Source organism: Phacochoerus africanus, chromosome 5 (assembly GCF_016906955.1).
Source record: "Phacochoerus africanus isolate WHEZ1 chromosome 5, ROS_Pafr_v1, whole genome shotgun sequence".
Classification (NCBI taxonomy): Eukaryota; Metazoa; Chordata; class Mammalia; order Artiodactyla; family Suidae; genus Phacochoerus; species Phacochoerus africanus.
In genome coordinates, this window is record NC_062548.1 from 61821530 (window position 1) to 61843703 (window position 22174).

Here is a 22174-nt window from a genome sequence, read left to right on the forward strand (position 1 = left end):
GAAAACCCACAGTTTGCACTTCTGAATTCTGTCACAAATCTCTTATTTGGTGTATGACCTTAGGCAAGTCACATCTTTTCACATCTTCCTCAGTTTCTTTTTCTTTTTTTGTGTGTTTTGAGGGCCACATTCGAGGTATATGGAGGTTCCCAGGCTAGGGGTCCAATCGGTGCTTTAGCCGCCAGCCACAGCCACAGCAGCTTGGATCCGAGCTGCATCTGTGACCTACACCACAGCTCGCGGCAACGATGGACCCTTAACCCACTGAGCGAGGCCAGGGATTGAACCCAAGTCCTCATGGATATTAGTCGGGTTGGTTAACTGCTAAGCCATGATAGGAACTCCTTTTTTTTTTTTTTTTTGGTCTTTTTGTCTTTTTTGTTGTTGTAGTTGTTGTTGTTGTTGCTGTTGCTATTTCTTGGGCCGCTCCCGCGGCATATGGAGGTTCCCAGGCTAGGGGTCTAATCGGAGCCTACGCCAGAGCCACAGCAATGCGGGATCCGAGCCGCGTCTGCAACCTACACCACAGCTCACGGCAACGCCGGATCGTTAACCCACTGAGTGAGGGCAGGGACCGAACCCGCAACCTCATGGTTCCTAGTTGGATTCGTTAACCACTGCGCCATGACGGGAACTCCGGAACTCCTTTTTTGTTTTTGTTTTATGTGAATAATAATATGTGCCCTAGCAAGATTTATTCATTCAACAAATATCTGTTGCATCTTTTTTTTTTTTTTAAGGGCTGCACCTGCGCCCTATGGAGGTTTCCAGGGTAGGGGTCGAATTGGAGCTGTTGCTGCCGGCCTACACCACAGCCACAGCAATGCCAGATCCGAGCTGTGTCTGTGACCTACACCACAGCTCATGGCAACGCTGGATTCTTAACCCAGTGAGCGAGGCCAGAGATCGAACCTGCAACCTCATGGTTTCTAGTTAGATTCCTTTCCACTGCACTATGACGGGAACTCCACATCTCTTGCGTCTTATTAGGGGCTCCAAGTGGTGAGGGCTGAGGGTAGATAAATGGACCCCTGGGCTGTCCTTGAGTCTCAGGTCTGAGGGGGAGATACGTGTGTTAAAGAATTAGCTGTGCTGGGATGGATGATAAGTGCCAGAAGAGGAGTTCGAGAGTGAGAGAATAGAGACGTCAAGTGACCAAGTCCTTGGATGTGAAGTGTCAAGAAGGGTCTCGGCCGCAGGGATGATGTGAGCAAGGGCTCAAAGCAGCAGTGGCCGAACCAGGGCTGCTGGACCCTTATGCACCTGCCTTGGGGGAGATCTGTGAGACTGACCATATTTTTCAAGTAGCCTGATGGAAATTGGACATTCAGTGAGGAGAGGGCTAATTAAAAAGACAAGTTTCTCGGTTTTGCACTAGAATTATACCAAACTTAATTGGTAGAAATTTTAGCTACTTTTTAAAGAAGTCTTGAATATTTTGATTGGTACTTAAATATTTCCTCTAAAGATGGGGGGATTCATTAGAAGTGATGTCTCGGGGGGCGGGGGGAGGGGGGCACATGAAGTCGTTTAAGACATGAGACAAAAACCAAATTAACAAGGGAACTTTGTTCAAAAGGTTAGAAACCTCGGTTGTGCCAGACTATGTGCCATACCAAGTGGCCTTCATTCAGTGGGCACAGAGAGCTTTGGAAGTTCACTGGATCTCTATTATAGAAACAAAACTGTCAGAAGAGCAGAGGGGGAGGAGACCAAAGGCAGGAGGTCTTCTGAAGATGTTCTGATGAGACATGTGAATCTGTTCTAGGATAAGAAAGAGCCTTGAGACTGAAGAAGGAAAAGATTTAAAGGAAGCTTCAGAAATAGAATCAAGAGGAGATCCCCTTGTGGTTCAGTGGGTTAAGAACCCAACCAGTATCCATGAGGATGCAGGTTTGATCCCTGGCCTCGCCCAGTGGGTTAAGGATCAGGCATTGGCATAGGTCACAGACCTGGCTCGGATCTGTCATTGTTGTGGCTGTGGCATAGGCCTGCATCTGCAGCTCTATTTGACCCCTCGCCTGGGAATTTCCATATGCTGCAGGTGCAACCCTAAAAAGAAAAAAAAAAAAAAAAGAGTTCATGACTGCTGAATCTTAAAAAGAATATACATTTATGTATAACTGAATCACTTTCCTGTACACTTAAAATTAACACATTGTAAATTAACTACTTCAATTAAAAAATAATCTCTAAAAAAAGAGTACTTGACTGTTGCCTAAATGTAGAGGGTGATGAAGGAGAGAGATTTGATTTCTGATGTAGGTGTTAGATGCTTTGTTGAAAATGCAGAACTATGGAGAGGGATGAACTGTAAGTGTTACATGACTCAGGGAGCTGTCAGATTGCACATAGAGTAAGCTGCAGGCTTTGGATGAAGCTCGAACTCCTTGCTCTGCTTGTAAGAGATGGAAAGCTGTCAGGATGGCAGGTGAGGATGAGGAAGCAGACTGGTCCAGAAGGGGAAGTAGCCAGGGTGCCAGCCGCTGCCTCGGGGATAAACCTGCTAGAGGGGAGTGGGCCTGGCCACCGGGAGGAGGTCATTGCAAACCTTCTTGAGAGGAGTTTCAAAGTATCGGGTTATGGGTGAGAGAATAGTGCTTGCTGTTGAATCATCCAAACAAATGCCTTTGTAAACTGAAGCAATGTGTAAGTGAGAGAAGTTTTGACAGAGTTTGCTGACAGAGTTGATCAGTAGTCCGTCTTCATCTGAATGAGGGGTTATTTTTTGTTGTAATTTTTTTTTTTTTTAGGGCTGTGCTCATGACATATTGAATTTCCCAGGCTATGGGTCAGATTGGAGCTACAGCTGCTGGCCTACACCACAGCCACAGCAATGTGGGATCCGAACCTTTTCTTCTACCTACACCACAGCTTATGGTGATGCTAGATCCTTAACCCACTGAACGAGGCCAGGGATCAAACCTGTGTCCTCATGGATGCTAGTCAGATTTGTTTCTGCTGAGCCACGATGGGAACTCCTTGTTTGTTTGTTCTTGGCCATACCCGCAGCATTCGGAAGTTGTTGGGTCAGGGATTGAACCCAAGCCACAGCAGTAACACCAGATTGGCAACCCCTTGAGCCACCAGGGAACTCCCTGGATTATCATTATTATTTTTTACTCCAAGGCAATGGCGTTTGGAGGTAAATCGCACTTTGCCAGATTGGCCTTTATCCTGAGACTTACTGGGGTGCTTGTTAAGCCACAGTCTCCCAGCTCCATTCTGGGCATGGGGCCTCTGAACCTTTACTGGTTTTTACAAGCACACCAGATTATTCTGATACTCAGGCAAATTTGAGTTTTGCTGAGCTGGGTGATGTAGTCAGTTTTACCCATGAAAAAGCAAGTTGAACGAAGCTAGGAGCAGAACAAGAGCAGAGCCGTGGGAATGGACACCAGGGCCGACTTCAAAGCTCCAATTCATTCCACTGGAAATGCTGCTCCTGTGGTTCCTTTGATTCTTAAATAAGTTAAGAGTTTTTCGTCTTGTTCATAGAAACCTCAAAATAGGGTGAGTGGATCATGGGGAGATAAATGGCCTTAGATTCTCCCCCCCTTTTTTTTCTGGGGGGAGGATCTTATTAAACACCCTAATTGATGTTTGTTCTAAATGCCGTATTTTATTGTCACCTCTGATCGTCCTTGCATTCAGCCGGAGAACTTTCTTTTTCAGCAGTATCTGTCTCCTTGATGCTTCTCTCAACCAATAGTGTGTTGAGAGTATCTCTCTCCAAGAATGTGATCAGGTGGAACAGTCTAAATGGTTCTGTAGCTCTTTGCCCTGGTGGTGCTTCTTGGTTCCAGCCCCAGCAGAAGGCACCACAAATTCTAGCAGAGGAGGATAAAGAATATTGCTAGTTTGTTTATTTTTGACAACTGGCAGAGTTTGTTAGGAGATTTTCCTTGTTATTCCCATTAAGAGGGGTTAAAATAATTAAGGATACACCACTCAAATCTAAGCCAGATTACGCTAATACCAATAGCTAGTTAGAGAGGCACGTATTTAATTATTCCTGCCTGCATACTTGTATTTCTTTCAATTAGTGCTCGAATTCACACATACTCTTTTTTTTTTTTTTCTTTTTAGGGTTATACTGTGGCATATGGAAGTTCCCAGGCTAGGGTTGAATTGGAGCTGCAGCTGCCAGCCTATGCCTGACCTACACCACAGCTTGTGGCAACTCTGTATCCTTAACTCACTGAGCAAGGCCAGGGATGGAACCCAAATCATCATGGATACTAGTTGGGTTCTTAGAACCCACTTAGACACAGTGGGAACGCCGCACATACTCTCTAGATACTTTGAGTTCATCATCTTGAAAATATCTTGTTTATTTTTTATTTTATTTTATTTTTTGCCTTTTTTAGGGCTGCACCTGTGGCATATGGAAGTTCCCAGGTTAGGGGTCGAATTGGAGCTGCAGCTGCCGGCCTACATCACAGCTACAGCAATGCCAGATCCAAGCCTCCTCTGCCACCTACACCACAGCTCACAGCAATGCCAGATCCTTAACCCACTGAGTGAGGCCAGGGATTGAACCTAGTATCCTCACAGATACTAGTCAGGTTCTTAACCCACTGAGCCACAATGGGTACTCCTAGAGTATTTTTAATTCAGCCTTTTATTTACAGTTAGTGATTATTGAATAGAAAAACTAGCTATTTCTGCAATGGGATGAGGAAAGAGTTAACTGGGCTCTGAACCCTTGATCACTAAGTGAATTAGATTTTATTGCTTTTATTTGTGAATTGACACATCTAAGGTAGGACTTCTTTTTCTTTCTTTTTTTTTTTTGTCTTTTCTAGGGCTGCATCCTCGGCATGTGGAGATTCCCAGGCTAAGGGTCTAATCAGAGCTGTAGCTGCCAGCCTCCACTGGAGTCACCGCAACACAAGATCCAAGCCTTGTCTGTGACCTACACCACAGCTCATGGCAATGCTGGATCCTTAACCCACTGAGCAAGGCCAGGGATCGAACCTGCAACCTTATGTTTCCTAGTCGGATTCTTTAGCACTGAGCCATGACAGGAACTCCAAGGTAGGACTTCTTTATACCCTTCATTATAACATAATTATAATTATAACATCCTTCTCCTCTGACTCCCAGTAGCATGTAGGACAGTGTGTGGGGGAGAGTTGAGTTGTTTCCTTTCTTTTGGTTTGTTATCTAAAATTACTAGTTTGTGGAGTTCCCATCATGGCTCAGTGGAAATGAATGAAACTAGCATCCATGAGGACGCAGCTTCGATTCCTGGCCTTGCTCAGTGGGTTAAGGCTCTGGAGTTGCCGTGAGCTGTGGTGTAGGTTGCAGATGTGGTTCAGATCTGGCATTGCTGTTGCTGTGGCATAGGCAGGTGGCTACAGCTCCAATTTGACCCCTAGCCTGGGAACCTCCTTGTGTGTGGCCCTAAAAAAAAAAAAAAGACGAAAGACACAAAAACAAAATAAAATTACTGGTTTGCAGTGTGGCAAAAAAAAAAAAAAATCTTTATTTTCACAAATTAAGAGTTACCATTTGAAAAATTCAAAATGAGAATTAGCGTATAGTCTGGGAGCTAAATTAGCGCTTTATTCACTTGATACATTTATTCTTTTGCTAAACAATTAAGTTCTTTGAAAAGTTTCAAATATGTTTGCTTGAATTGGTTTGTCTGGGTCAATTTATAACTTTACTTTGAATTTACAAACATTGTGTATGAAGTGAAATAGATAAAAGTTGTAGTTATAACCCTAACCGGAAGCATAGCTATATATGCTTGGAATTTGCATGGCCTTTGAGAAGCAGACAGAGACACCTAAGAGAGTCCTAGAACAGCTGTTCAGCATGTCCTTTCATTCCACAAATACTTATCGAGAGCCTGTTCTATATCTGGCAGGTATGTTCCATGATGCATAGGAACAGTAGCTGCAAAACCCCTGAGGGACAATCATGCATGATGTGTTTGAGGAATTGGGGGTGTCAGTCTAGGAGTATTGATTTTGGATATGTGAATTTGGAGAAGCCTGTTCAACAATCTGAATCTGGCAGGCAGTTACCTATATACATTCAGAGTTCAGGGAAAGGCCTGAAACCAGAGATGTAAATTCGGAAATTGCCAGGTTACAAATGGTATTTTAATCTAAGAGAGTGGAGGAGAACACCAAAGAAAAGTACATGTGGATTGAGAATATTTTAAGAGATAAGAGAGATGAGGGGGGACCAGGAAATGAATAAAACTGAGAAGAGAGGCGTAAGAGTTTTCATTGTGGCCTAATGGGTTAAGAACTCAACGAGTATCCATGAGGATGCGGATTCAATCCCTGGTCTTACTTAGTGGCTTAAGGCTCCGGCATGCTGGCAAGCTGCGACATAGGTTGCAGATGTGGCTCGGATCCAGTGTTGCTGTGGCAGAAGACTCCTAGCCTGGGAACTTCCATATGCCTCAGGAGTGGCCCTAAAAAGAGAGAAAGAGAAGCATAGGACTGGAGTTCCTGGTGTGGTGCAGTGGGTTAAGAATCTGACTTCAGGAGTTCCCGTCGTGATGCAGCAAAAGTGAATTCAGCTAGGAAGCATGAGGTTGCAGGTTCAATCCCTGGCCTTGCTTAATGGGGATCCAGCGTTGCCATGAGCTGTGGTGTAGGTTGCAGATGTGGCTTGGATTCCTCGTTGCTGTGGCTGTGGTGTAGACTTGCAGCTGTGGCTCCAATTAGACCCTAGCCTGGGAACCTCCATATGCCGAGGGTGCAGCCCTAAAAAGACACACACACACACACACACACACACACACACAAAAGAATCTGACTTCAGCAGCTTGGGTCACTGCTGAGGTGCAGGTTTGATCCCTGCCCAGTGCAGTGGGTTAAAGGATCTGGCACGTTGTAGCATGCAGTACCTGGCCCAGGAACTTCCATATGCCATGGGTATGATCATTAAAAGAGAGAGGGAGAGGGAGGAAAGCATACAACTAAGAAAAAATATAATCAGGAGAGGATGTGCCCTGGAAGCCCCATGAGGAGGGCTGATGAAGGATAAAGAACAAGGTCCTTCCATTTAGCACAGGGACATATATTCAATATCCTGTAATCAACCAAATGAAGACTAGACAGAGAGCAGGAGAATTAGCTGGCCAGGTGCTGTACGTTGGTCAAGTGAATGGGCTGTCTCAATGTGAAGGTCATTGGTGAGTCTAGGAGCCTTTTCAGTGGAAAGGTAGAGGCAAAAACTTGACTAGACATAGTTCAAGACAGAAAGAGGGAGAGGATTTGGAGACACAGACAATAGAACTCTTTCAAGGAGTTTTGTCCCAAAAGGTGGGGGGTGGGGGTGGGCAAGAAATAGATTGGAAATTGGAGGAGGGAGAGTAGTTCCTTATGTTTAATCTGGCTCAGTTTTTAAGTTGAGGGATGTAAGAGGAGGTCTGAAGGCTGAGGGGGATGCTGGGGTGGGGGTGGAGGTAGAATAATTGGTGGGAGAGCAAGTGGAGAGATTTTGAGGAGCGAGTCCCCAGGTAGGCATGGGAGAGACCTGTTGCCCAAGCAGATGTGTTGGTGGAGGATGGAGATGTGGACGGTTCAGCTTCAGTAAGAGGAGAGGAGGTGGATTTCATGGGTCCAGGTGCTGATACGAGGAGAGATGGGGTGGTGGGATCTCTTTTGATTATTTCTGTTTTCCTTAGTAAACCCTTATTTAGGAAGCACAATCCCTGAAATGCACGAGCTTGGAAGAGCTGGGGTGGGACATTTGAAAAAAATGGCCAAACAGTGGAGTTCCCGTTGTGGCTCAGTGGTTAACGAATCTGACTAGGAACCGTGAGATTGCGAGTTCGATCCTTGGCCTTGTTTAGTGGATTAAGGATCTGGCGTTGCTGTGAGCTGTGGTGTAGGTCACAGACATGGCTCGGATCCCAAGTTGCTGTGGCTCTGGCGTAGGCCAGCAGCTACAGCTTCTATTGGACTCCTAGCCTGGGAATCTTCATATGCTATGGGAGCGGCCCTAGAAAAGGCAAAAGACATAAAAAAAAAAAAAAGAAAGAAAGAAAAGAAAGAAAAGAAAAAGAAAAAGGCCAAACAAAATAGTTAATCTAGGATGGGCTGGGGGAGTGGATGGACTAGGGTAGCGTGTTAGTTTTTGAGGCATCATTCGTAGCCCTCGTGATGTTCCAGGTCAGGATTCAGGTGAGACCAGTCAGGGGTTATGTTTTTCTGTAGCTGCACGGATGCAAGATTGAGCAAAGGCAGAAAGGTGAATTCAGCCAGGGTTGGAGTTCTGCTAGTCCAGTGTGACATGTAAGAGAGGGGGTAGGGAGTTGAGGGAGTGAGCAGGAAGTGCTTTAAGTGAAGGACTGTGGAATTGAAATTGCATGAAGAGAAGTGAAGGCACAGTGGTTGTGAAGTTCAGGGTAGCAGTAGTAGGTCAATGGCTGATAAGTCCTGGTGGGGTCAGAGGTTTGGTGGACTCAGGGAAGTAGAGGAAGGGAGCTGGAAAAGAAGGGTCGGTGGCTGAGGGTGGGATGCTGGAAATTTCAGTGGGACAGGGAAGTTGTGATTGGTAATGATCAGGGCTTAGGGTCTGACCATGGGAGTGACTGAGGCAAGGTAGACAGATAATGAAAACCCAAAGAATATGTTAATGGTGACAATGAACCAGGAACCCAAATCCTCAAGGAATGGGGCTGGTAACCAAGGGTCAGTAGACAGTTATTAAGAGGGGTAATGGATGGATGGAATGGTCTGATCTGAGGATTTTTAAAAGAGAGAAAATACTCTGGAAATGGTAGCTCAGTGCAAGGACCACCCCTACACCATCCCTGGGGCCTGGTGAGGGTTATGGAGACAAAAATTCTCATAGCTTCTGAAGCAGTGCCGCCATGTTTCTGTTAGTGCCAGAAGGTACGTGAATGTCCAAGGGAGGCTATTTTGGGGGAAGGTCTTTAGCCGTTGGGGAAACGTAAGAGGAGGGGACAGACCAAGGCATGTTGAGTTCCAAATGGGATTAGAGTGTGAGAATGAGGGGTGACCTCGGAGTCTGGGGCTTTTTATAAGTGACATAAACAGATGAAGGGCATCATGCAATTGCCCTGGAGGGCTAAAGACAGGTAGTGGTGGACAGACCACCAATGTCCTGAGGAAGTGGGCCTCCCTTTCCCACAGATGGAGGCCTGGGGAGAGACTGTTTTTTTCTTTTCTTTTTTCTTTTCTTTTCTTTTCTTCTGTATGTGTGGCATGTGGAAATTCCAGGACCAGGGATCGAACCCTCGCCACAGCAGTGACCCAAGCCACTGCAGTGACAGTGCTGGGTCCTTAACCTGCTGAGCCACCAGGGAACTCCTGAGGCTGGTTTTCTTTTAAGTGCAGGTCTTAGATCTCTTTTTAACTCTGTCCCGTTAATGTTTCACTTTACAGATCACTAGTGATTATCAGCACTTTGGATGGCCGAATTGCTGCCTTGGATCCTGAGAATCATGGTAAAAAGCAGTGGGATTTGGACGTGGGATCCGGGTCCTTGGTGTCATCCAGCCTTAGCAAACCAGAGGTAAGAATTTTCTATTACACACTGACTGGGAAACTTACTTAAAATGAGCAATCACTGGTATTAATGTATTTGCTTATAGAATGGAGATTCAAGGTCTGATTGCCTAAGGTGTCCGGCCTTGTCTGTCTCTGACAAACTGTGTTCCTGTGGGGCATTTACTTAACTTTTCTGTGCCTTAGGTCCCCTCCTGTAAAATAAGGTGGGTAATGTCACCTACCTCTTAGGATTATTTTGGGTATGAAAATGAGTAGTTGAAGATAACTATCCACTATATCAATATAACTCATTATCTGAGCTGTAACATGATCTTCATTTCTTCTTCCTGTTATTGTTATTACCATTATTACAAGGTCCCTAGAAATAATAAAACAAATATACGTGATTTCACTGTGTTTTAATAGTTAGAAACCCATGCTGCAAAAGCCCATAAACGAGTCCCTACATGTTCCCTCAGCTGTACCTCCTCATTGGAACCGTAATTCATCTGAAATTTTCTTGGAGTGCAATTTTAGACAAATTGGATTATTTGCTGAAAAAAGAGACCTTGCTTCCAAGGCTACTCCGGCCGTTGACTCCAAAACATCTCCAAAACCTGGGCAGGTGACTTAGGCCGTCAGAGCGCTAGTGTCTCCATCAGTAAAGTAAGGACACTGCCTACCTTCATGAGGGGCAGGGTGGGCATGTTAAATGAGGGAAGTTTATTGTCCTCACTTTGAGTCTAGATTCTGACAGATTAAATCTCTCCTTTTCTGGAGCTTGACCCTCTTGTTTAAATTATTTAAAGTGAGTCCCTCTTTGAGGCTGTCACTTGGAAGATCCCCTTGTTTTCCAGAATTCCCTCAGCCTTCTGCCTGCTCAGGTTGTCCCTGTAGGCTACTCCCCAGGGTACTCTTTTCCCTTTCATCATCAGTCTTTCCCTTTCAAAAAGCTTCTTAGCTGGGCTCAAGTTTGAAGAAGACATACCTAACTCGAGGGGCTTGAGGGTGACCTGATCAGTGACGACAGAATTTTCTTTCTCCCTTTTTTTTTTTTCATGGCCACACCCATATCATATGGAAGTTCCCAGGCTAGGGGTCAAATTGAAGCTTCAGTTGCTGGCCTACACCATAGCCACAGCACCCCTGGATCAGAGCCGCATCTGCTACCTACACCATAGCTCACGGCAATGCCAGATCCTTAACCTGCTGAGCGAGGCCAGGGATGAACCTGCATCCTCATGGATAGTAGTCAGGTTCGTTACTGCTGAGCCCTGTTGGGAACTACAGGATGGAGTTTTCTGAAGGGAAAACTGCTAGCAGTGACCCATCCGCTCTCTAGAATTCCCAGCTTGGATTCTTTTCTGGAGGACCCAGGCAGGTTCTTGAGTGATGACACTGTCTAACCGCCATACTCACTGTGTGCTCATTTTTTTTTTTTTTGCTTTTTAGGACTTCACCCGTGGCATATGGAAGTTCCCAGGCTTGGGGTGGAATCAGAGCTCCAGCTGCCAGCCACAGCAATACCCACAGCAATGCAGGATCTGAGCCAAGTTTGACCTATACCACAGGTCACGGCAGTGCTGGATCCTTAACCCACGGAGCAAGGCCAGGGATCAAACCCGAATCCTCATGGATACTAGTCAGATTCATTTCTGCTGTGCCACAACAGGACCTCCCTATGTGCTCTTTTTGACTGGACTTTCAGAGTGCCCACTGTTTATTGGACAATATACTGAAAACATCTGTTGAGAATCATGAGCTTCTATTGTATTGTGAAATATTCATATAAATTGCACTTTGTAAATTACATTAAAATTTTTGAATTGGGTGGGATAGTCATGGATTACCACTCAAACTGAAAATTCATTTATTTGTGTTCTGCTGGGATTATGCTCGGGTATGCATGTTTTGCTTTATTTTTCAACTAGACATAAAAGGTGATGGGCAAAATCAGAAGATTGTAAGCTGTTTCCATCTGAGGTAATAGTACAGTGTGTTGTGGTGGTACAAAGCATGTGTGTTGTTACAAACTAAAACATGCACACTCACAGAAAGATACATTGCATGGTATGACAAATAGTTATAGTAACCTGAGTGCTGGTGAGAGTGCTTAATTTATAAACAGCTAGTTGAACTCGTAGATTTTCTTACAATAGCAATTAGCTATTTTTTAATTAGCTGTATTCATTTATATATTTATATTTCGTTATCTACATTAGCTGTTTTTTTGAACTACAGTTCAGTTTTCTCCTCATCCCCAATCCTTACCATTTTCTGTGGTTTATTGGGGCTCTCTTGTGGGTTTTTTTTTTGTTGTTGTTGTTGTTTTGTCTTTTTAGGACCGAACCCATAGGATGTGGAAATTCCCAGGCTAGGGGTCAAATCAGAGCTGTAGCGGCCAGCCTACATCCCAGGCACAGCAACGAGGGATCTGAGCCATGTCTGCAATCTATACCACAGCTCATGGCAATGCCGGATCCTTTAACCCACTGAGCAAGGCTAAGGATCAAACCCACATCCTCATGGATACTAGTCAGGTTCATTAGCGCTGAGCCACAACAGAAACTCCCAGGGCTCTCTTGTTTTAAGTGTCCTTCTTCCCGCTCACCCTCAATCCTTGATCCTTTGGGTAGAATGCTTTGAAATGTTGAATCATCAACATATTTTAAAAGTTTGTATTACCTTTACACAAGAAATGAAAAGTTCACCGACCACCTTCCATTGCAGGAAAAGAACCCTGAGACCTCTTTGTATTATCTAGATTTTCATTTTCTACTTTATACCCACACAGATTTCTACTAGGTTTTATTTCTGCCCCAAGTCGAGGGGACCATTTCTTGAGACTGTGTCTTTACTGTGGAAATATTTTATTTTTGTTTTGGGCTTTTTTGGCTTTTTTTTTTTTTTTTTTTTTTTTTTAGGGCAACATCCACAGCATATGAAAGTTCACAGGCTAGGGGTTAGATCTGAGCTGCCGCTGCCGACCTACACCACAGCCACAGTACTGCCAGGTCTGCCACCTACACCATAGCTCTTGGCAACACTGGATCCTCAACCCACTGAATGAGGCCAGGGATGGAACCCGCATCCTCATGGATACTAGTGGATTTTGTTACCTCTGAGCCACGGTGGGAACTCCCTGTGTAGATATGTCAATGAGAACAAAGTTCCCAAAGCTGTAGTAAGTGATGCATTTTACACAGTATAATCCTCACAGCCATCCTCCTGAGGTTGGTATGCTTGGTGTCATTTTATGAAAGAAGAAACCAAAACTTAGAGAAGTTATTTGTTTGAAATCACAGACTGAGCAGATGATAGAGCTGGGATTGAACCAGGCTTGCCTGCCTGTACTCCATTCCACCTGCTCTGGAGCTCTTTCCCTGTCTTGTATGTACCTCCTGTTCATCCTGTACAGTGGGTCTCAAACTTTATGGTCTCAGGACATTCTTTTTGTTGTTGTTGTTTTGTTTTGTTTTTTAGGGCTGCATTTGCAGCGTATGGAGTTTCCCAGGCTAGGGGTCGAATTGGAGCTACAGCTGCCGGCCTACGCTACAGCCACGGCAATGTGGGATCTGAGCTGCATTTGCGACCTACACCATAGCCACGGCAATGCCAGATCCTTCATCCACTGAGCAAGGCCAGGGATTGAATCCACAACCTATGATTTCTAGTTGGATTTGTTTCCACTGCACCACGATGGGAACTCCAGAACCCTTTACATTCTTAACAATTATGAAGGGCTCCAAAGAGCTTTTTCCTCTGTGGATTCCATCTATCTAGACTTAAGCCATATTAAAAATTAAAACAAATTGTAAAAAGAGTTATGAAATCATTAAAGAAATGAACCCAATGCATGTAGCATAAAGAACATTTTTATGAAGAATAACTGCATTTCCTCAAAAAATAATGAGAAAAGTGGCATTGTTTTATATTTTTGCAAGTCTCTTTAATTTCTAGTTTAATAGAAGACAACTTGATTCTCTTATATTTCTGCATTCAATCTGTTGCGTTGTTGTTTTGGTTGAGCTGTATGAAGCAGAAAATCTATGTGGGGTTGGAAAAAGAGAGTATTTTAGTAGCCTTTTTGGATGATTGTGGCCATTCTTTTTGATATTACACCAGAAAACAAATGGAAGTTTCTTAAAGGTTAATTGCACGTGGAATCTGAAACCACATCAGTGAACAGTTATATTCTGTTCCATTCACATCCATTGGTCTGTCTTGCCTTTTACTCATGCATTATTTTCTAACAGCCTTTGGAAAATATTAATTCCCTGAGTTACACAGACCTTCCCAATGTTGAATGTTGACATATTTCCTTATGGAATATTTTTTTAAACTCAAATTTTTGGCTGTCATCACTAATTTCCTCAGAAGAGTCTTTAAATACTAGGAAGCTGTCAAGCTCACAGGGGTAGATACAGCTTTTTCTAAAATTCTAATTTTCATTTGAAAACTGTCACTAACAGGGTCAGTTGTTTTCCTTGAAGTGGATGGTTTGCTTTTTTTTTTTTTTTTTTTGAGAAATGTCTGACAAATGCCCAGTCTCATAACCATAGGTTTTCTCTCAGTTTTTCTACTTAATGAAGCTTCGTGAGCAGCGCCACTAGTTAGTTCAGCTCAAAATCTCAGCCACGCAAGAGTTTTCCTCAAGGCACGCTTCAGTTTGTGGCAGAAGTGCTTGATGTACACCCGATTAGTTGTGCAGGATAGTGAAAAGATAGATACTCAGGTCACTTTTTTTTTTTTTTTTGTCTTTTTAGGGCTGCACCCACGTCATATGGAAGTTCCCAGGCTAGGGGTCGAATTGGAGCTGTAGTTCAGGCCTACACCAGAGCCACAGCAATGCCAGATCTGAGTCTCGTTTATGACCTACATCACAGCTCATGGCAACGTGGGATCCTTAACCCACTGAGCGAAGCCAGGGATCAAACCTGCATCCTCATGGATATTAGATTCGTACCTGCTGAGCCATGACAGGAACTCTTCAGGTCACAATTTAATGAAATTAATTTTTATTGTTTCATCAGAACATTCTTTTTTCTTTTCTTTTTCGTCAGAACATTCTGGGGTGAGGTTTTTTTTTTTTTTTTTTTCTTTTTTTGCTGTGAGTGTCTGACAGTGAGGCTCCCAGGACTGCTAGTTTTGTGCTCGATGCGGGATAAGGCCCCAGCAGTTGTAGTCACTGTTGCTTATACACCATCAATGCAAATATCACCTCAGGGAAAGGCAAATAGTGCATGATTATGAAAACCATTTGATCCTCTGCACCTCAAAGAGAGTCCAGAGACCACATTTGAGAACTTTGATCTAGTATATAATAGAAATAATATAAAAGTATTTGTGGTATTATAAACATTAACAAGGAGAGAGGACTGTATGGTGAGCTCGAGGCATCTGTTATACAGCAAGGTGTGTGTCACTCATTGTCTAAAAGTCGTGTTCAGAAGCTGGACAAAACACCACCAAAAGAGGAACAAAAACTCCTATTTGAAATGCCCCGAGTTGTATGCACAGAGTAACGAGACCCTTCTAAATACAGCTGGTAGGAGTTCCTGTTGTGGCACAATGGAAACGAATCCAACTGGTATCCATGAGGATTTGGGTTTGATCCCTGGCCTTGCTCAGTGGGTTAAGGCTCTGGTGTTGCCATGAGTTGTGGTGTAGGTCATACATGCATCTCGGATCCCGCACTGTTGTGGCTGTGATGCTGTGAGGTAGCCCAGCAGCTGTGCCTCCAATTTGACCCCCGGCCTGGGGACTTCCGTGTGCTGTGGGAGTGGCCCTAAAAAAGCTAAATACATCTGGTAGACTATCTTATAATGGTCCCTACCTTTTTATGAAATAGTTAATTCTCTCTCTTTTTTTTTGGTCTTTTTAGGGCCACACCCACAGCATATGGAAGTTCCCAGGCTAGGGGTTGAATTGGAGCTGCAGCCGCAGGCCTACACCACAGCCACAGTCACAGCAATGCCAGATCTGAGCTTCATCTATGACGTACACCACAGCTACTGGCAATGCTGGATCCTTAACCCACTGAGCGAGACCAGGGACGGAACCCATGTCCTCATGGATACTAGTCGGATTCATTACCACTGAGCCATGATGAGAACTCCTATATCTTTTTTTTTTTTTTGGCCACCCTTTGGCATCTGGAGTTCCTGGGCCAGGGATAAGGTCCAAGCTGAAGTTGCAATGTAAGCCGCAGCTGTGGCAGTGCTGGTCCAGAGGTTGAACCTGCATCCCCGTGCTCCCAAGACTCTGCTGATCCCATTGTGCCACAGTGGGAGCTCCTTAATTTTCTCTATCTGAAGCTCAGTGTTTGCTGGGACAGGTGGTATAGGCTAGGTATAGTGGTTAGAAGGAACTAGGGAAGATGTAACAGGAGCCACCCAGGTGACAGGAAGTCTCCATTTGGAGACCCCTCTGTTAGAATGTCAGTTTCTCTGAACTGTCACCAAGAGTGGGATGAAGATGAACCCAATTAAACCTTGAAGGCCAGAGAAGATGTATTTCCTGTGTAGTGATTATTAAAGTGACCTGTTAATCTCATGGGAAGAAGCAGAAGGATAAAGGATTTGATAGGCTCTATAGAAATATTTAAGTTATTAATGATAGAGGAATTGGTTATGGATCACATGTACTTTTGCTGCAGTAATAAAGTAAAAGCAGCATAGGAAATTTCTAGGCTGTGTGTTCTGGAGGAAGCCCTAGAATTGAGAGGCTTCAGTCCTGGTCTCTCTCTTTTTTCTTTTTTTGCTTCTTAGGGCCGAACTTGCAACATATGAAAGTTCCCAGGTTAGGGGTCGAATTAGGGCTGCAGCCTCCGGCCTACACCACAGCCACAGCAACTCAGGATCTGAGCTGTGTCTGTGACCTACAGCACAGCTCACAGCAACGCTGGATCCTTAAGCCACTTAGCACGGCCAGGGATCGAACTCACATCCTCGTGGATACTAGTCAGATTGGTTTCCACTGCACCACAATGAGAACTCCCAGTCCTGGGCCTTGATCCTGCAGTTAACTGGCTATGTGACCTGGTGAAATTCTTTCATTGAGTAGAGCTCTAATTCCCTTTCCTAGAAAATTATGGGATTGGATCACATTTTGAATGATTGTCCTAACTTCAGGACTCAGGCTACATGAATGAACTAGAGGAGTTTTTTTTTTAACTTCCCTTTTCCCCTACATTTAAGGATTCCTTAAAAAAGTAGCACAGATTCATGACCATTAGGTACTTATCTCATTGCCTCTCAGCCTGCTCTGATAATTCCCTGAAACTTTTCCCATCCAAAAGGCATATCAAATAGTTTATTCTGTTGCTTTGGTCATGTTTTGATTCTGTCAAGGAAAAAAATAAGTTCCCAGAGGATAAGAGGGACTGACAATTCCATTAAAAACAAGTGTTTCCGAGTTCCCTTTCATGGCTCAGCGGAAACGAATCTGACTAGTATCCATGAATGCAGGTTCGATCCCTGGCCTTGCTCAGTAGGTTAAGGATCCGGCGGCGTTGCTGTGAGCTGTAGAGTAGGTTGCAGACTCAGCTTGGATCCCACATTGCTGTGGCTGTGGTGTAGGCTGGCAGCTACAGCTCTGATTAGACCCCTAGCTTGAGAACCTCCATATGCCACGGGTGCGGCCCTAAAAATACAAAAAATAAAAAAATTAAAAAATTGAAAAAACCAGAACAAGTGTTTCACCTTATGTTTAGAATGAATTGTGTGCTGCAGGAAGGAGGTGCCTTGGGACACATGTCTGATTTGCCACTCTTTCCTCTTGACCAGGTATTTATAAACTTCCTCAAAAGAATGCTAATATAAGCCAAGCTAAAACTGTGTGTTAGACTAAATGATGAACTGAAGGTTTACTCTGTTAGCTTTAACAGATGTGCCCTACATTCTAAGCCTAATACTTGCTGATAGTAGCTAAGCAGTTTGTTTTTTAATTTTCAGAAGGATCACCTGAGGTGGAATCTGATTTGCTTTCCTCTGGTAATTTATATGCAGGTTCAACCTTGAAAAAGCCCAAGGAGATCTGGCTGCCCTTCCTCCCTGATGGTCTTAAAATTTTGTGTTGTGACGTATTGGCATAGCTTTTACGTCGGCGTCTCTGGTTGGCATTTGGATCACAACCCGCCAGATCCAAGCAGACATAATATCTTTGAACTGTATCTACCTCTCTGTGTCTTGGAACACACTCAGAAATACAGAGAGCTTCCTAATCTATTTTGGAATGCATTGTATAATTGTGTATATATAACTAGTCTGTCCTTAGACAATATCTTTCCTTTAGAAATACTGTATTTGTTATTTGTTTCACTTTTCTGTTAAAATGTCCTTTTCTCTCTTTTTTTCCTCTTAAAAAGAACAAACATCTCTATCATAAGTCTATAGTTAGAGTTCGGGGTTTTGTTTTGTTTTATTTTAGGCATGCTCCTCCCCAAGGGACACACACGGCCTTTCTGTTTCAGACAGGTGCAGAGACAGACAACTAGGAGGCCGGAGCTTTCCAGCCTCCACATCCGCATCAGACTGTGTTTGTTAAGAAGGGCCTTCAGAGGTTGGAGGGGTTGGGGGTCCTTTTTAAAGTGTATGCTTTTTTTTTTTTTTTTGGTCTGTTGGGTTTTTTGGCCTAGCCTGTGGCGTGCAGAAGTTCCCAGGTGTGGGATTGAACCCACGCCGCAGTAGTGACCAGAGCCACTGCAGTGACAATGCTGGATCATTAATCTGCTGTTCCACAGGGGAACTCCAAAAACAGTACACTTTTTTGGGGCAGGGGGCGAAGGAGAAAAGAGTAGTTTTGTTGCTTTGCCAGGCCAAGGGGGACACAGTGGGCTCATGCCTTCAAAAACTGTATGTCCCTTTTCTTTATTTTTTTCTTTTGGCCACCCTGTGGCAGATGGAGTTCCTGTGGCAACACTGGATCACTGCTGGGCCAGGGATCAAACCTGTGTCCTGATGATGCAGAGATGCCGCTGATCTCTTTGCGCCGCAGAAGGAACTCCAAAAGCTGAATGTCCCTAAGAGTACACTTTTAATAACTACTTAATTTATTCCCAAAGGGCCCATTCACAGACATTTTTGAGTATTACTTCATTAAAAGATGATCCATAATCTCTTAAAGGTCCTCCAACTTATATTGAAAGATGTCTGGTCATTTTGCAGTTTTTCATTCATGCATAAACTGGTACAATTTGAGCCTAAGATGAACACCATTTGAGATGGCAGTGTCTTTGGCAAAGTCACTGTCAACCATGGAGCAAGTCAGTATTTAAATAATTGCTTGTGTTAATTGCTTCTCTTTTAATTACAGAAATGGAACAGTGCTTTGATTTAATTTTGTTTTATTAATCCCTTCGCGTGGCTGAAAGCAGTGCTGTGAACCAAATCGATTATTCCAGCACACATTTTGCCAAGTGAGAAATCAACTTGACTCTGTTTCATAGGAAATTGACTTCTTGTGCACTTTGTTTTATCTACTTAGTGAATGTATATTTAAGGGAAGGTAGAGGTAGTTGCTAAAATCTGCATTTTTTACCATGAATGCAAAAAAGTACTAAAAAGTTAATCTGGTGGTTTTCCTTGAGGTGTTTTGTTTTGTAGCTTAACTATAGGTTAAGGAAAGAAGGAATGAAGTAATTGTTACCTACTTGGTATCTCACTACTCTTAGTAATTCACAGTCTTTGATGATCATAAACACCAAATCACTTCAGGATTTTTTTTTTTTTCTACATTTTCTCCCTCCTTTCCTCCCTCCCTTCCTTCCTGCTTTCCTTTTCCTTTTAAGCACATCACACAGGATGCCTTCTCTGACCAATACTTAGGTGTACTGAAAGACCCCATAATCTCTAACTGGTTGTTAGCCATGATGCCCCCTCCTTAATCCTTGAGGTATGAGTCCCAGGAGCCCTTTACACTCAGTAAATAAGCTTCTTTTACTCAGCCTACCATGGTAGTTTTAATGTTTTAATTGAAAAACAAACCCCCCAAAAGTGTTTCTTCAACACAGCAGTGTTGGGACATCTTTTTTTTTTATCATTTATAATGATTTTTATTTTTTACATTATAGCTGGTTTACAGTGTTCTGTCAATTTTCTAGTGTACAGCAAGATGACCCAGTCACACATACATGTATACATTCTTTTTTCTCATATTATCGTGCCCCATCATAAGTGACTAGCCATAGTTCCCAGGGCTGTATAGCAGTATCTCATTGCCTATCCATTCCAAAGGTAATAGCTTGCATCTATTAACCCCAAATTCCCAATCCATCCTACTCCCTCCCTCTTCCTCTTGGCAATCACACATCTGTTCTCCATGTCTATGATTTTCTTTTCTGTGGAAAGGTTCATTTGTGCATATATTAGATTCCAGATATAAGTAATATCATATGGTATTTGACTTTCTCTTTCTGACTTACTTCACTTAGTATGAGATTATTTTGTTCTTTTTTATGCTGAGTAGTATTCCATTGTGTGTATGTACCACATCTTCCTAATCCAACCATCTGTCGATGGACATTGAGGTTGTTTCCATGTCTTGGCTATTGTGAATTGTACTGCAGTGAACATGCGGGTGCATGTGTCTTTTTCAAGGAAAGTTTTGTCTGGATATATGCCCAAGAGTGGGATTGCTGGGTCATATGGTAGTTCTATGTATAGTTTTCTAAGGTACCTCCATACTGTTCTCCATAGTGGTTGTACCAATTTGCATTCCCACCTACAGTGCAGGAAAGTTCCCTTTTCTCCACACCCTCTCCAGCATTTGTTATTTGTGGACTTATTAATGACGGCCATTCTGACTAGTGTGAGGTGGTATTTCATGGTAGTTTGGATTCGCAGTTCTCTAATAATCAGTGATGTTGAGCATTTTTTCACGTGCTTGTTGGCTATCTGTATATCTTCTTTGGAGAAATGTCTATTCAGGTCTTTTGCCCATTTTTCCATTGGGTTGTTGGCCTTTTTGCTGTTGAGTTGTCTAAGTTGTTTGTATACTTTAGAGCTTAAGCCCTTGTCTGTTGCATTGTTTGAAACTATTTTCTCCCATTCTGTAAGTTGTCTTTTTTTTTTTTTTTTTTTTTTTAATGGTTTCCTCTGCTGTGCAAAAGCTTGTCAGTTTGTTTAGGTCCCTTTGTTTTATTTTTGCTTTTATTTCTTTTGCTTTGGGAGACTGGCCTAAGAAAACATTTGTTGATATCAGAGAATGTTTTGCCTGTGTTCTCTTCTAGGAGTTTAATGATGTCTTGTCTTACAGTTAAGTCCTTAAGCCATTTTGGGTTTATTTTTGTGCACGGTGTGAGGGGGTGTTCCAGTGGGAGATCTTTTTTTTTCTTTGTATGGCATGCAGAAGTTCTGGGGCCAGTAATCAAACCCGTGCCACAGCAGCAGCCCAAGCCACAGCAGTGACAGTGCTGGATCCTCAACCCACTGAGCCACCAGGGAATTCCTTAACTTTTTTCTTTAACAACTACACACACACACACACACACACACACACACGCACGAATTACCTTCTAGTTTCAAAATAACAGCGCTGGATCTTACATCTATGTAACTATTGCTTGATTAGCACTTTATAGTTTGCAGAGTGATATCAAATACATTCTTATTTATTCCTTAACTTAGCCTTATAAAATAAATATTCTTATTAACCCCCATTTTTCAGATGAGGCAGTTGGGGCTCAAAATGGTTCTGAGATTTGTCTAATAGAGTAAAGCGAAGACTCAACCCTAGATCTTCTTACTTAGTTCTTGGCCTCTTTCCAGTATTTCATGCCTTTTGAAACACTGCAGCGCTTACCAATGTGTTTGCATTTTCTGTTCTACTAGTTATAATTCTTAATGTGCTTTATCAGGAATAATCACTCAGAGACATCATGTAGGTGCCTAGCACATTGTGGGCACCTAACTGCTTTGTAAACAACTCTAGGAGTTCCCACTGTAGCACAGTGGGATTGGCAGTGTCTCTGCAGTGCTGGGATGTGGTTCGGTCCCTGTCAGCACAGTGGGTTAAGGATCTGGTGTTGCCACAGTGGTTGCAGCTGTGGCTCAGATGTCATCTCTGACCCTGGAACTCCATAGGCCTTGGGGTGGCCAAAAATAAATAAATAAATAAATAATTTTACAAAATGTCCCCCAAATCCTTAAAAAAAAAAAAAAAGCGACCCTAGAGGGAGCATCAAATGTACCTGAACTTGGTGCATCCCACACTGAACTGGCCATTAAGGGGGTAGGGGGTCTTGCAGGGCTGTGTGCTAGGTTACAGCATGCCCAGGACAGATGAGATCCTTGCCATCATGGCATTTACTTGGCACTGGGTAGAGGCAGCTGGGGAGACAGATATGAAATGATTATAGTGTAAATATCATAACTGAGCTGTGGTAACTGCCACTAAGCAGGGTGGAACTAAGAGAGATTAGCAAGGATGCCTGACCTGCCAAGCTCAGAGGTCACAGCAAGCTTCTCAGAAGAAATAATACTACAGCTGAGATCCTAAGAGGAGAAAGATCTGTAAGAAATAGGTAGAGAGGCCAGGAAGGACTGCTCTGGGAGGGGAAACAGCCATTATCAAGGCCTTGCAGTGGGAAGTATCATGGCATGTCCAGGACACTAGAAGAAGGTGAGCATGGCAGCCAGGGTGAGGGTTGGGGGAGAGCAGTACAGGTGAGCCTATTGAGGGAGGCA

At 43.5% G+C, this 22174-nt stretch overlaps 1 protein-coding gene across 4 annotated transcripts in view; it reads left to right on the forward strand.

The window, feature by feature from the left end:
• Nucleotides 1–22174, forward strand: part of EIF2AK3 (eukaryotic translation initiation factor 2 alpha kinase 3) — an 83025-nt gene that overhangs the window by 5860 nt on the left and 54991 nt on the right. For all 4 annotated transcript variants that reach the window (XM_047781565.1, XM_047781564.1, XM_047781563.1 and 1 more), the window contains exon 2: nt 9384–9513. In XM_047781565.1, the coding sequence (XP_047637521.1) occupies nt 9384–9513 (130 nt within the window). The remainder of the gene's footprint in view (nt 1–9383; nt 9514–22174) is intronic.